Source organism: Populus alba, chromosome 13 (genome assembly GCF_005239225.2).
Source record: "Populus alba chromosome 13, ASM523922v2, whole genome shotgun sequence".
Classification (NCBI taxonomy): domain Eukaryota; kingdom Viridiplantae; phylum Streptophyta; class Magnoliopsida; order Malpighiales; family Salicaceae; genus Populus; species Populus alba.
The window spans coordinates 2282442-2297255 of NC_133296.1; the positions used below are offsets into that span (position 1 = coordinate 2282442).

At 34.2% G+C, this 14814-nt stretch overlaps 3 protein-coding genes across 4 annotated transcripts; 2 read left to right on the forward strand and 1 right to left on the reverse strand.

Moving 5' to 3' along the window:
- Nucleotides 1-395: 395 nt before the first annotated feature.
- Nucleotides 396-1409, forward strand: LOC118053314 (uncharacterized). The gene has a single exon (XM_035064539.1). It carries the CDS (start codon nucleotides 396-398, stop codon nucleotides 1407-1409), a length of 1014 nt encoding a protein of 337 aa, XP_034920430.1.
- Nucleotides 1410-3280: 1871 nt separating this feature from the next.
- Nucleotides 3281-7391, reverse strand: LOC118053291 (uncharacterized). Of its 2 annotated transcripts, none has more exons than XM_035064517.2 (8): nucleotides 7237-7391; nucleotides 6981-7126; nucleotides 6746-6852; nucleotides 5740-5805; nucleotides 5439-5521; nucleotides 4240-4286; nucleotides 3712-3790; nucleotides 3281-3610 (listed from the first exon to the last, which is right to left on the reverse strand). In XM_035064517.2, exons 1-8 carry the CDS (start codon nucleotides 7297-7299, stop codon nucleotides 3521-3523), a joined length of 681 nt encoding a protein of 226 aa, XP_034920408.1. In that variant the 5' UTR covers nucleotides 7300-7391; the 3' UTR covers nucleotides 3281-3520. The 2 variants fall into 2 exon arrangements, with proteins under 2 accessions (XP_034920408.1, XP_073259908.1); XM_073403807.1 differs by having other exon boundaries at nucleotides 5740-5808.
- A 1509-nt stretch (nucleotides 7392-8900) lies between these two features.
- Nucleotides 8901-11946, forward strand: LOC118053289 (uncharacterized). Its single transcript, XM_035064514.2, has 2 exons — nucleotides 8901-11252; nucleotides 11434-11946. The coding sequence occupies exons 1-2, from the start codon at nucleotides 8948-8950 to the stop codon at nucleotides 11823-11825; spliced, it is 2697 nt and encodes an 898-aa protein (XP_034920405.1). The 5' UTR covers nucleotides 8901-8947; the 3' UTR covers nucleotides 11826-11946.
- The last annotated feature ends 2868 nt before the right edge of the window (nucleotides 11947-14814 follow it).

Here is a 14814-nt window from a genome sequence, read left to right on the forward strand (position 1 = left end):
TGATTAATAATCAAGGATTGGGGTATTTTTAACTTGGCACTCCTAATAAACAAGAGACAAATTTTATCTTTTAATTATTTTTTAATTAGTTTCATTTTTTTCTTTCGACTACTTTGTTTGAAAAAAAAGAATCCCAGTAAGATTAAGTTTCACTTTCAAACTAACTCTATCCAAATTAATGCCCTTGAAGAAAAAAAAATCATAATACAAAGAGACATCACCTCCCTTCCCCTGCTGTGACCTAGTCATAGCAAAAAAAAAAAAAAAAAAAAACAAAAGCCAACTCTTCAAAACCCCTCGTGCACAACCCCCACCTCCCTCCCTCCCTCTCAAACTTCCCTGAGTGAGTTCACCAACTGAATGTTTTGTTAAAGAACACGCTAGCTAGTACCAACATGATCCCAGCATGTTTCAGCAATCCCAGCACACTCTCGAGTACCTCTCAAGTGCCTCAAAATCTCGTTACTTGCATTTACCAAACTCAACTCTGCAACTCACCAACCTATCTCACGCTCACTTGGTCAAAATCTCTCTTCTCTCACTCCCTCACCATCTACGCTGCTGATTCTTTCTCCATCACCATCTCTCTATACCCATCATCCTTTTCTTTCTTTAGAAACAAACCGGGCTCCAAATCCCTCTACCTGACCCACCAGTACCATTACCAAAGAATCAAGCTTTACTGGGACTTTACTCGAGCTGAGTTCTCTCACAACTCGGCTGAGCCCGAATCTCGATTCTACATTGCCATCTCCTGCGATGCAAGATTGGAATTCTTTCTTGGTGATCTTCACTCCGAGTTGACTCGGAGATCCGGGTTGGTCATGACTCGCCAAATCGGTCATGAGCCGGCTTTGTTGTCTCGGAGGGAGCATGTGTTTGGACGCAAGAGCTATGTGTCCAGGGCTAATTTCTTGGGGTCCAAACATGAAATTGGGATAGAGTGCAGCGGGGGCATGCTTGTTGTTAAAGTTGATGGCGAAGTTAGTCTTGTTATTAAGAGATTGGCATGGAAATTTAGAGGTAATGAGAGAATTTATGTTGGTGGGCTCGAAGTTGAGTTCTTTTGGGATGTGTTCAATTGGGTCAACAACGACAACAATGGTCTTGGTGGTGGTGCTCATGGTCACGGTGTGTTTATTTTTCAAGTCGGTGATGGTGGTGTATGGCCTCAAATGGCTGGTCCGGAGAAGAGATTGATGAGGAAGAGTATGTCCATGGTGGGCCCCACATCGACTCCGCCGGCACTGTCGTTGTCATCACCTTCCCCGTCGTGCTCTAGCGTGCTGCAATGGGCGGAGGAGAGTAGTGATTGTGGGAGAAGTTCATGTTCTTCATCTACTTCTAGGTCGTGTGGGAGCAATGTCGGAGGGTTCTCTTTGTTGTTGTATGCTTGGAGGAAGGACTGAAACTTGAAAAATATGGATCGTGTTTTCAAATTCGTGGATTATTGATAATTTTTTATTCCATAAAATATTTGAATTTGAAGGTTTTCCATATATATGTTGTGTTATTTAATTTGATTGTATATTAATGTGTAAATAAAAAACCACTTGAATATTTTTTTTTTCTGGGGAAAACGACAGATTTGTCCCCCAATTGTCATGTAATTCTCATTTGAGTCACCAAATAAAAGAAATTCCCAGATATGCTATTTATCAAACATTATCAACTTAACCCAATGGCTAAAATATATGATAAAAAAGATAAAAACATTAAATTTACTTCTATTTTTATGTCGATTATGTTTTTAATTTGGTCGATTATTTTGAATTGTGTTGAATTTATTTTTTGTGAGATAATTTATTCGGTAATATATTAAGCCTTGGATGGATATAAAATGCATCTCATAGATATACAAATATTTAATACTATCATAAGTTGGTTATTGAATTAATTCGACAAATTTAGAAACCCAAAGGGGTAATTGAGCAAACTCAAAGGTTAATTAACTAAATTAAAAACACAGATAAAATAAATAATTGACATAAACACAATAGTAAATTTAAGGATGTTGCATACAAAATAGGTTAATTTCAATTTTCCCCTTGAGGTTTGAGGCAAATTCGGTTTCTCCCCATAAGATTTTGATTGCTGCAATGTCATCCTGAAGTTTCAATCAACTATTAATGTCCCTCTTCAAGTAATCCAAAAGTAAGAGAATTTTTTTTTTTTTTCAATCTCTAAACTTCTAAACTCTTATCAAATAGAACCATTTTAAAATAATTTGATGTGATCGAATATTTACTTTGATTAAAAGGTTCAAATGATAGCACATATATCACTTATATTTAAAAATATAAGAAACAAAATTAAAATTTATCTTTTTTTAATATGGTTGAAAAAAAAAACATAAGATAATTTAAAATTTTAAGAATATATATTAAATTAGATAGACCATCAAAGATAAAAACCTTAAGTTTACAAAGCCTAATACCCAAAAGAAAAGGACTTTTAAACTTTTGTAATGCTACGAGGATATAATCGACAACTAATAAAATAATATTATATTTAATTAACTAATTAATGTGTAAAATACTCTGACTCATCAGAGTAAAAATAGAATAATTATTTGTTTTTTAATTAGCTACATAGTTTAAACTTTTATTCTTACATCAAATTTTTAGTCTGATACACATGAAATTATTTTTTATGATTTTTGTAATTATATCTTTAACATAAATGATATATATTGTAGCATCATTTAGATCCTTGAGCTGCAACTTAAGTATTTTATCTCGTCTAATTATTAATTCACAAAAGTTTCTATTTGATCACATTTTGAAAGTTTAGGGATTGATTTTTTTTTTTTTGTTAATTGATTCAATATTAAAACATCTGCAGGGATGTGATTGAAACTTTAGGGGAAAAAAACTGATTAAGTAGCTCTCAAGATAAAAATCATAGCTCAAAAAGGTTACACAAGGACCTTCGCCTAAAGGCTTCCAGTTGATGGACCCTGTCGTAACTAACTGATGAGAAATCTTTCTCGAGTATTTTAAGAACGACAGAGACTAGAGGAAAGCAATCATCAGTCCCTTTTCACTGGAAATTATAACTTTCTTCTTTCAATCCCGTCGTTAAGTAGGAAGAAACAGGGCACCAAGACCTAGGATTCATGACCAGCAACTGAAAAGTAAGGGAATATTGTAACCATGCGCGCATGCACCACCGCCATCTCCACCACCACAGCACCTAGGATTCCCAGACACTCACTCCAAACAAGAACTGAAAATTTCAAGGAGGTTGGTTCCTTTTTGTTATCAAGGTGATGGAAGACTTTCTGCGCTAAAACATGAGTAGCTCTCATTACTACTTTTACGCACAACGCAAATATTCTTCTTGTGCTTGGTGGCCATGCTCCTACCATCATTGCAATAGTATACCTTTTGTCCTTTATAATAATCTAGCCAGCCTCGAAAGAAAACATACAAGCAAAAAATATGGTGTTTTGGGGGACAGCACTACTCCAATCTAGCCAGCCTCGAAAGAAAACATACAAGCAGAAGTTTTCTCAAATTCATTCACCAGGTCTATCAAAGCTAGGGGTAAATATCTGACCAATAGCTTCAACTGCAGAAACATTCCAGCTCTCAGCATGCCTAACAATCTGTCAAATGGAAAGTTGCAACCCCTTATTAATAATGGAGCCACGATATAGAAACATGTCATAAGAAATGATATTATCAAAAGCAGAAGGTTTCATCTCACTTTAAGCTTGTTATCTAATTCATAGACTGTGCTTCCGTCGATTGAAATGAGAGGCCTCCATGGGAATTTCAGGTATGTTCTGCAGATTAGATGAACTGGTTAGTACAGTAATTAAGCAGGAGCCATGGTGGATGGTGTGAAATATAAAATGAAAAGCTTGACAAGACTAACAATTGATTTAGGAAGACCTATAAAGGCAACATACAGTGAAATAACCATCTATGGGATTCCTGATTTGAAGAGCAGCATATGACCTACTGGACACATGCACATACAGTGCTTATGCAGATTCACATATTCACTGCGGTTAAATTTCATATCGATAACCCTTCTCCAAATTAGAAAAGATTAAGACAACCTTATAATTAGATTTCTCATGCAAACAGAACATTTCAAGAGCAAAACTCTTCTTCTTTTCGAGGCAAAATTCTCTTTGCTATTTTAAGAACCACTACAAGCAAAAATGAAATTCCAAATAAAAACCATCAATAAAGGAAAGGGATATTTCATCAAAACCAATTTAAGCACCTTAGTTTCCATCTTGCCAGCACAAAATATGTTTCGGAATTGACACCCTGCATGCAAAGTCATATTATTGGGTATTGTTATCAGCAACATCCAATAGTGAATAGTTCCATGTAGAAAAGGAAAAGGTTTAGCTCAAGGAGGATGTAAGCCAAGGAAATAGTTGCATGTGTTCTTCAGTTCAGACACCCCCCCTTAGGGCATATTAGAACTATAAACTAGCAAGAGCAAATTGTTAGACAGCAACTCTTGTTATCGTAGACACCTATGCGTTTGTCCACACGGTTTCCCATAGGATACCTTTCATCTTCCATTCTCTCATCCCCTATATGGTGGTGATGGTAGGAGTGATTTTGGAAGCACTGATTAATCAGAATCAATAGAGAAAACAAGTCCAGATATAATCTCCTACTACAACCTAAGATGTTCTAAAACATGAGCACTAGCATGAGAGGCTGCTAGAAGGAGATATACCAAGAATTGCTGCACATCCTATGCATCTGCACTTAAACTATGAATCCACACTGATCATGCTACAAAAACTTAAACTATCAACTAAGAATAATTGTCTCCAATAAATGATTTATAACATAAGCATCGTGGACGTATATGGTATGGTAAGTGATATGTATTTTAGCATGATTATATAATAAAGCAAAGCGAGGAAAAACTTATGCTTAAGCACAGGGACCACGTAAAGCCAAATCACAAAACAAAATGCCCAAAAGGGCCTTAAAATCCTAAGAACGTAAGATTATAAAGAGTGAACAAGAGATTCGGCTGAAGGGAGTGAAACCAAGGGGGTATATTCTTGTATTTCTACAAAACCCTTAACAAAAATTTCCTTAAAAGTAAGCACAGAAACACTTGAGGCAAAACATGAACTTTATGACAGATTTCAAAGTAGTATGTTGAGTTTGGGCAATTGATCAAAGAACTTGACATTCTATACAGGCAAGAGAAGTTATTAAATAAAAACAGCTCTATCCAGCCAGTTCTCAATCACTACACTAAATTTCCCAAACTATGCTGTTTGGACTATAAGCTGGGGTGATGATTTAACTATATGTTTCCTAAAATAGTTCTCACTGTCAAATATATTGGGATCGGCTCGAATGACATGATATAAAGTTGATACTTTATGTGAATATTCAGTTTTTATTTACTGTGAAATCAATTTTAAGTTTGTAGAGTATGTTTACCTTCTCAATGTTTTGTAATCCAATTGATGGACTATCGAAGAAAGGAACCAGCAATTTCAAATTGCGTGAATACAACTTAGTACCTGATCAAAAAGCAAGGGGAATGAAGATTGAATTCCAAGTAATGCAAGCAAACTATTATAGACTTCATCAACGATGTAGCACATCATGGAACAATTAGAGACGAGAATCTGATTGAATATAGTTTCAGATCTGGTAGGGAACTCCTCAGTATCTGATGAGTTGACATAAATGAAACTGCTGAAGATGTATAATCACATAAAAGCTCAATGGTTTATACCTTGGAATTTAATGGTTGGATCTTCAAAGACACAATCTTCATCATAAATCGCTGAAGTGAAAACCCCTGCTTTTAATAAATAATAAAGCACTAATTAAAATAGGCATCAGTATGAGTATTTTGGTGCTAAACGAGTAATTATCTGGATCTTCTAGTGAGAGCAGGGTTGAGATTTTCACGGAATCATATCCAACGCAATCCCAAAACTTATGCTTGAGAATAAAATGCAAACAAACTGGGGTTTTGTTTTTTCTTTTCTATTTCATTTTTGATGAACAAGGTGCGTTTTTGTTAAGCCTAAATGAAAAAGAAAGTTCAAGCCAAAACCAGACAAGGCTACAAAGGAAGTGGCTGTAAGTCTGTAACCCAAAACAGGAAAGAAGAGTAATATCCAAAAACAAAAAGTCTACAGCCAACAAACAATGACAAAAAAACATATAGGAACAAGAGAGAAGGTCATTAAGCAGAAAGAAAATGGTCTGTGGCAAGATCTAAATAGACAAAATGTCAAGAACCTTGCGAAGAAACACAATACTGATGAGCCAAAAAACTGACAACCCCGTAGAGCATCACCCTTCCATAGAAACCAACAGCCCTCAAGAAATCTCATTCCATAGAAATTAACCCAATAACACACAACCAGCAGTTATCATCAAATTAGCAATCAGATAGGTAAAGGAAGGAACACAAAGGGCACAGCATAGCTGATTTTTGTTCTTAAAAAAATGCAGGGAGATGAAGTCCTTTCAAATCAAACCAAGAAATCCAAAATCAGTAACACCAGCACACTAAAGACAGGAAGGAAAAGGTTGCTGAACAACACCTAATTCGGATTTCACAAATAAAAAAAATCATTAAAGTAAAAACAAGAGTAGACTTAGCTGCTAGAAAAGGCCATAACCCAATTTTTATCTTGGTTCCCAAAATGCAAACTTCACTCAACTGAGAGGGGAAATCAAGAAAGCAACCAAACAATCAGTAGACAATTCAATGAGCAGATAAATACCTGTGACGAAATAAGCATTCTCATAATCAGACTTGAGGATCATTATAACATCATCAATACCAGAAACAGATATCTCATCTCTATCTTTATTGTTCACTTTCTCTAATCTACAGAACCAAAAGGAGAAAATAAACAATTAATTAACAATCAAAACCTGAAAATTCAAACACACACACAGCATAATCCCTAAAAATCCAATTTCAAATTTGAAGAGGGAGAATAATAAGGAAGATACCTCTCTTTGCCTGAGAAGGAGAAAACCCTTAAAAGCTCTGTGACCCCACTTACAACCAATTTCAAAATCTGTGGGGTTTTAGTTCTAGTTTGGCTCTTCTTTTCATTATCTGTTGCTCCTGAGCAGCATCTAATTCCATGAATTCTCTGCAAAATTAATGCTAGTAAATTGGCTAGAAAGAAGAGAGAAATTCAACTTGAAAATTGAAACTTCGACAGAATGAATAATTTGAAGGGCGGGTCCCTTGCTTTGTTACCTTAATAGTCATTAAGGTTGTTGGATTCAGAGAGCATATTCCCGCCATTTTTGTAACAGACATGGAATGGAATCAGTTAATCAGTCCATGCAAGTGTCATTACTCGAGGACTGGTAGCCACTAATGATCTGCCTCGTCAAAGATGTTTGCTTAACTTTACTTTGAGATTGTTATGATTTAAAATATATATATATATATTTTAAAATATATTAAAATAATATTTTTTAATTAATGTATTATAATAATTTAAAAATACTAAAATAATATTAATTTTAAACAAAAAAATTTAATTTTTTTTAAAATACGGGTCAAACTACATTCTCAAATGAACATTGTTATAATTATTTTTTTGTTTGAAAATATATAAAAATAACATATTTTTTTAGAATTATTTTTAGTATTAATAAATTAAATTTTTTTAAAAATATAAAAAAAATTATTTTTTAAAAAAATCTAAAACTTATAAAAAGCCATAAAAAACAAATATCTTTTTATTCTAATCTAATCTGTTTCTCCAAACTTTTTTATGGTTATTTTTGAACAATTTTAAATTTTAATGTTAAAATATATTTTTTAAAATATTGCTTTGAAATTTGTTTTTTCAAGAATCTTATTTAAGAGCAAATATGCTCTAATCTATCTATTTATTTCTTTAATATAATAGATGAGTTTATATAAGATTATTTAAAGAAAATAAGAATTACTAAAATAAAAACTTTCAGAGAAATAACTGAATCAAGATATTTTAAAGGAAGAATATATATATTTTAAGTTTTTGGTAAATAAATGTATCAATTAATCGACACAAAAAAAAAAAGAAAAAAAAAGTGACAGTGGAGTGGCATATTGGGTCATTTTTATAGGCCGCGCTCTATCATAAACAAATGGGCTGTGTGTGCAGCCCTAGCTCAGGCATGAACTGGTGACAGATTTTTCTACACGGGTCGTTTGCTTGCACCATGTGAAAGACTTTATTACACACAAAACATAGATATATTGAATTCTTCGTCTTTTTTCTTCATCCTTCTTCAATGTTGCGATTTTTTATAATTTTTTCTGATTTTTTTTAATTATCATTCGGTTTATTTGGAGCCGATATTCATAATATATTTTAATTTGATTTATATAATATCCTATCATATGAACATCTTCAACATTTGCTATCTTATACTAACTACTGAATTTCCAAGTACTTCATTAATTAGCAAGTTCAAACCCAATGAACACGACAAACATCTTATTGGTTGGTGAAGCTTTAATAGGGAGTCAAATTTGGACAAGTCAAATTTGGAACGATGACCCACAATATTCTTTGGAAAGGTAGAGCAAAGAATATTTAGAAATTTCAGAATGAAAGATTCCTCTACCTGGCAATTCCAATTAATTCAGAGAGCCCGCGTTTAATTAAGCATTATTTCTTCACCGATTCAATTGAAGGAGAGAAAACTGATGCAAAAGATTTAAAAAAACAAAATATTTTTTTATTTTTTTGTTTAGTTTAGAAATGAGCTACGGATTTTGAACAAATGAGGCAACAATTAAGCATCTTTAGAAATTACAGGTCACTGTTGTTGACGTATATATGTCAAATTCTGTAAAATAAGAACAAAGAATAGGAAATTTCACAATTAAAAATTCCAATAAACATTCCATTTCTTTTTTTCTATAAAAACCTATCTTCATCTGCCATGGGAAACAATATCCCTTAGACATGATGTCCTTCCTACAGAAACCATTCTCAAAGTTTCTCCATGTCCTTTTTTTTCTCCTTCTAATGTTCATTCCTTCTTTCTTTGCCTTTCCTCCTAATTCCTCTGCAACTTCATTTGCTGCTGCTGAAGGTAATAAAGAAGCGGAGGCTCTCCTAAAATGGAAAGCAAGTCTTGATGACAACCACAGCCAAGCTGTCCTGTCTTCTTGGGTTGGCAGCAGCCCTTGCAAGTGGCTTGGGATCACTTGTGACAATTCTGGAAGTGTCGCGAATTTCAACCTTCCACATTTTGGTCTGAGAGGTACGCTTCATAGTTTCAACTTCTCATCCTTCCCCAATCTTCTCACTCTCAATCTCTCGAACAATTCACTCTACGGAACTATTCCACTTGAGATAGGATTGTTAACAAGTCTTAACGTTCTCTATCTTGATAAAAATAATCTCACCGGTTTAATCCCAGTTTCTATTGGAACTCTGGAACACCTATCCGTTCTTCATCTAGGAGGTAACAAATTCTCTGGTTCTATTCCTTCTTCCATTGGGAACATGACTATGCTCACTAGACTTGTTCTGAACATGAATAATTTATCTGGATCTGTTCCTCAGGAAATAGGACACCTTGAATCCCTTGTTGAATTGAAATTGTCTTCAAACAGTTTCACTGGCCATTTACCACGAGACCTGTGCCTTGGTGGGTTGCTTGTAATTTTTACAGCCGCCAACAATCATTTTTCTGGTCCAATCCCTAAAAACTTGCGAAATTGCACTAGTCTATTTAGATTAAGGCTTGACCAAAACCAATTGACAGGGAATATTTCTGAAGATTTTGGCCTCTACCCAAACTTGAACTATGTGGACCTCAGTCACAATAATTTGTCTGGTGAGCTGACGTGGAAATGGGGAAGTTTTCACAACTTGACGAGCCTAAAATTGTCAAACAATAATATCACCGGTGAGATACCATCAGAGCTTGGAAAGGCCACTGGACTACAACTGATTGATCTCTCATCAAATCTCCTAAAGGGGACAATTCCAAAAGAATTGGGGCAGTTGAAAGCGTTGTTCAACCTTACTCTTCATAACAACCATCTTTTTGGTGTCATTCCCTTTGAAATCCAAATGCTATCTCAACTTCAATTCCTTAATTTAGCTTCGAATAATCTTGGTGGATCAATCCCAAAACAACTGGGAGAGTGCTCAAATTTAGTACAGTTGAACTTGAGTCATAATAAGTTCATAGGGAGCATCCCATCTGAGATAGGCTTCCTGCATTTTCTTGGAAATCTAGATCTCAGTGGGAATGTTCTGGCAGGAGAGATACCATCACAAATTAGGCAATTGAAACAGTTAGAAACGATGAACCTCTCTCACAACAAACTTTCAGGTTCGATTCCAACTGCTTTTGTAGATTTGCTGAGCTTGACAGCTGTAGACATCTCTTACAATGAACTAGAGGGCCCTATCCCCAAAATCAAAGGCTTCATTGAAGCTCCATTTGAAGCTTTTATGAATAATAGTGGTCTCTGTGGAAATGCCAGTAGTCTAAAGCCTTGTATGCTTCTTACAAGCAGGAGAAAGAGCAACAAAATTGTCATTTTAATTCTTTTTTCTCTCCCGGGCAGTCTACTTCTACTACTTACCATGGTTGGATGTTTATACTTTCGCCACCAAACAAGTAGAGAAAGAATCTCCTTTTTAGAAGAGCAACAAAGTCCACTCAGTTTTGCAGTATGGGGCTATGAGGAGGAGATCCTACATGAAACTATCATCCAGGCCACTAATAATTTCAACTTCAATAACTGCATTGGGAAAGGGGGAAATGGAATTGTTTATCAAGCCATGTTGCCAACAGGTCAGGTGGTTGCCGTGAAGAAACTTCACCCATCAAGAGAGGACGAGCTTATGGATTTGAGAACTTTTAGAAATGAGATTCGCATGTTAATAGATATTCGACATCGAAATATTGTGAAGTTATATGGATTTTGTACATTAATAGAGCACTCTTTTTTAGTTTACGAGTTCATAGAAAGGGGAAGTTTGAAGATGAATTTATCTAGCGAAGAACAGGCAACGGACTTGGATTGGAATAGAAGGCTTAATGTTGTTAAAGGAGTGGCCAATGCATTATCCTATTTGCACCATGATTGCTCGCCTCCAATCATTCATCGAGACATTTCTAGCAGCAATGTTCTTCTAGATTTGGAATACGAGGCTCATGTTTCGGATTTTGGGACAGCTCGGCTCTTGATGCCTGACTCGACCAACTGGACCTCATTTGCTGGCACCTTCGGATACACAGCTCCAGGTACATACTTGATTTCATTCTTAACATATATATATATATATATATATAAGCAGAACAATACAACCAGTACTATGAAAATGGAGGGCTACTTTTGGATGCTCTAAAGGTTATGAATAATAAATTGTCATATTAGCAGTACAAAACAACCAGTACTATGAAAAAATGACCAGAATTTTTGCAGAGCTAGCTTACACAATGAGAGTGAACGAGAAGTGCGATGTCTACAGCTTTGGAGTGGTCACAATGGAAGTAATAATGGGAATGCATCCGGGTGATCTCATCTCATCTCTTTCTGCATCTGCTTTTTCCTCCTCATCGTGCTCACAAATCAACCAGCAGACGTTGTTGAAGGATGTGATAGACCAACGTATCCCACTTCCTGAAAATCGAGTTGTAGAAGGTGTTGTCAACATTATCAAAATAGCATTTGCATGCCTGCTTGCCAATCCCCAATCGAGGCCAACCATGCGACAAGTAGCTTCGGAACTCATAGCTCGATGGCCTCCGCTGCCAAAGTCATTCTCCGCAATAACATTGGAAGATCTGATGCCTCAAACAACTGTGACAGGCTGAGAATTTTCCAAAAGATTTTTTATAATTAGTATGTGATTGTTTCGAGTTATGTACTTTTGTTTGTAATAAATTATTTCACTGCTTTGTATTTTGTTTCTTTAACGATTAATATGTTTTAGTACAGTATTATTATCAATCAAAGTGAATAAAGGCTCTCTGCTACAGTATTAACGAGGACACCTGGGTTTCAAGATCCTGTTTCATCCTTTGTAATAAAGGAAATCTTCAATTCAATATTGAGCTGAAATGAATAAACACAAAGTATAATTTGTAATTTGCAACTTCAAATATTGAATAGTTCTATGCAGAAAAGGAGAAGGTTTAGCTCAAGGAGGATGTAAGCCAAGGAAATAGTTGCATGTGTTCTTCAGTGCAGAACCCCCTCCACCCCGCGGCATATTATAAATATAAATTAGCAAGAGCAAATTGTAAGACAGCAACTCTTGTTATCGTAGACACCTATGCGTTTGTCCACATGGTTTCCCCAAAAGATATAACCTTTCATCTTCCATTCTCTCATCCCCTAATTGTAATTTTTTCTTCTTCTTTGCTTTGTATAATTTTTTATCTGCTTTCTGTTTTTAATTGTAATTTTGCTTTTCTTCAAAATTAGCTGTTCTTATTAACAGGTGGTGTCATTTGCTTTCTGTGTTTTGTAATTAACATGCTATTATAGATTTATTTTTTAGATCTATTTTAAAGAAAAAAGAATAAATACATTTAGAAGATATAATAAATCCTACATGTAGAAGAAATACTTACATAGAACAATTTTTGATCAACTGTTTTAACATGTGAGAAGACTATTATTTTGAAATTGAAAACAACTTTGTAAAGCAACTGAGGGAGTTGAAGACTAGGTAAGATTCAAGTCAACATAAACAATTAATCAAATGTTCTTAAACTTTGCCCAAAATTCTTCACCAGCATGATAACCTTCACACTAGTTTTTAGCGATGTATTTTTAAGAAGATGCTTCCATGAAACTACGTATCGCTAAAAACAACTCCTAATTTCTTGCCAAATAAGGTAATGAATAATAATAAAAAAAAAGACCATGAGAATATATGGTTGACAGGGTCAATAAAAATAAAATATTGATTTAATATTTGTTTTGAAAAAAAAATTAAACAACATTTAAAAAAAAATTAAAAATCAAATTTAATCTTGATCGGGATGATCAATTCTCTAATTTATCCACAAAATCTATTGGATTGCATCGATTAACTTCTATCTAATTTTATTTAAAACTTAATTCAAACTAAATCATTAATTAATAAATTTAATATGTTCTTCTGTGAATTTGAGGGAAGTAGTTTTCTTTCTAACGTCAGTGAACATTCAAAAGCCCTCAATGGTTTGGTTCAGTTACAAAACAACTGGGAGAGTGCTCGAACATGACTATACTCTTGACTCTAAATCTGGCACACAAAGCTTCTACATAACCTTCCAACGTTACTTCTTGCCTCCCAAACTCCTCAAAGTTCTGGTGCCAATATAATGCTATTCCATGAAGGGAGTTTTTCAGAATCTCCAATCTTTTCATGATCAAAATGTTGATTGCATCTATACAACCACTTACGGGCATCTTCCCCATCAAAGCTGGGAAAGTCACATATGGGTTTGTGCATCCTAAACTGAGAGTGCTCACCTTCACTAGGTAATCAGGTTATTGAAACTTATGAGTTGTTTGTTTGTCTCGGGTAGTATTAGCCTCCCCTGTGGAAAGTTGTAGTGTTTGAAGAAGGGATGTTTGTTGATAAGCTATTCCCCTAATGAGACCCTGAGTTCATTAAACTTAGCTTCATGGTTGCTTTTTGTTGTCACCAGTTTGTGATTGTAAGACTAACATTTTCATCATTTGTTCATAATCTTATGCTTGATCCTTGCTGACAGCTTCAAGGGAGCTCTCCAGCTTTTTGATGTCTAGAGATCTAGTGTCAGGAGCCATGTTCAGAAGCTACAATGGAGTCTACTAATCACAGGGATCAATAAACTCGCCGGCGATGAATAACATAAACACTGGATGATAGGGAATAAAGAAGAAGAGAGAGAAGGACATAAATCGGTTAAGTCAACATTTTTCATTCTACTATTTTCACGCTGGCATTCTGTTACAAATACTAACTGAAAAAGCGGCTAAGAACAACTTGTATATTTAAAAAAATAATAATAATTTCACTTTTAGGAACAACGAAGACCATTTTTGCATTATTTCTAACAAATATAATGTAAAGAGCTGTGCTGATCACCCACATCAGCTACATTATTATTTTCATGGGTTCTGTTCATTTCCTTGTGGGTAGGGTTCTTCGGCTTAGTTATTTTGTTTCCTGCAATAAAAGTAATTATAATTTTGAAGGCCGAGCAGGCCCATGAGGCCCTCTTTTTTATACACTAAACTGCAGTCTAAGCCCAAACAAATATAAAAAAGACATGCGTTTTCAAAAAATATGCCTAAAACGCAGACAAACATGTATTCAAATATGATATACGGTAGTTATTGTTTTTAAAAATAATATTTTTAAAAAAATATATTAAAATAGTATAGATTTTTGTTTTTTAAAATTATTTTTTATATTAGTATATTAAAATAATTAAAAATTAAAATTTAATTTAAGATAATAAAAAAACTATAAAATTTTTAAAAACATAACTACTCACCACAAAAACAAGCAGAATCCAAGTTGTAACACAGTTTTCAAGGTTTATCATTTGAACCAACTAATCAAAAGGGCTAGAATTCAATTTTCTTATTACTATCCAATTTTTTATTCATGTCTTTTTATAATTTTTCAGATAAAAAAATTTTTACAAAAAAACAACAAAAAACCCCCAAAAATATATTTTTTGATATATTTGTATCGTTTTTAGTATTTTCAATACCATCTCAAAAGAATTTAAATTTTCAAATATATTTTGAATGCATTCAACTTTTAATGCGTTAATTTGACAATCACTGATTTTTCTTGTTGAGTCGACGTTAATA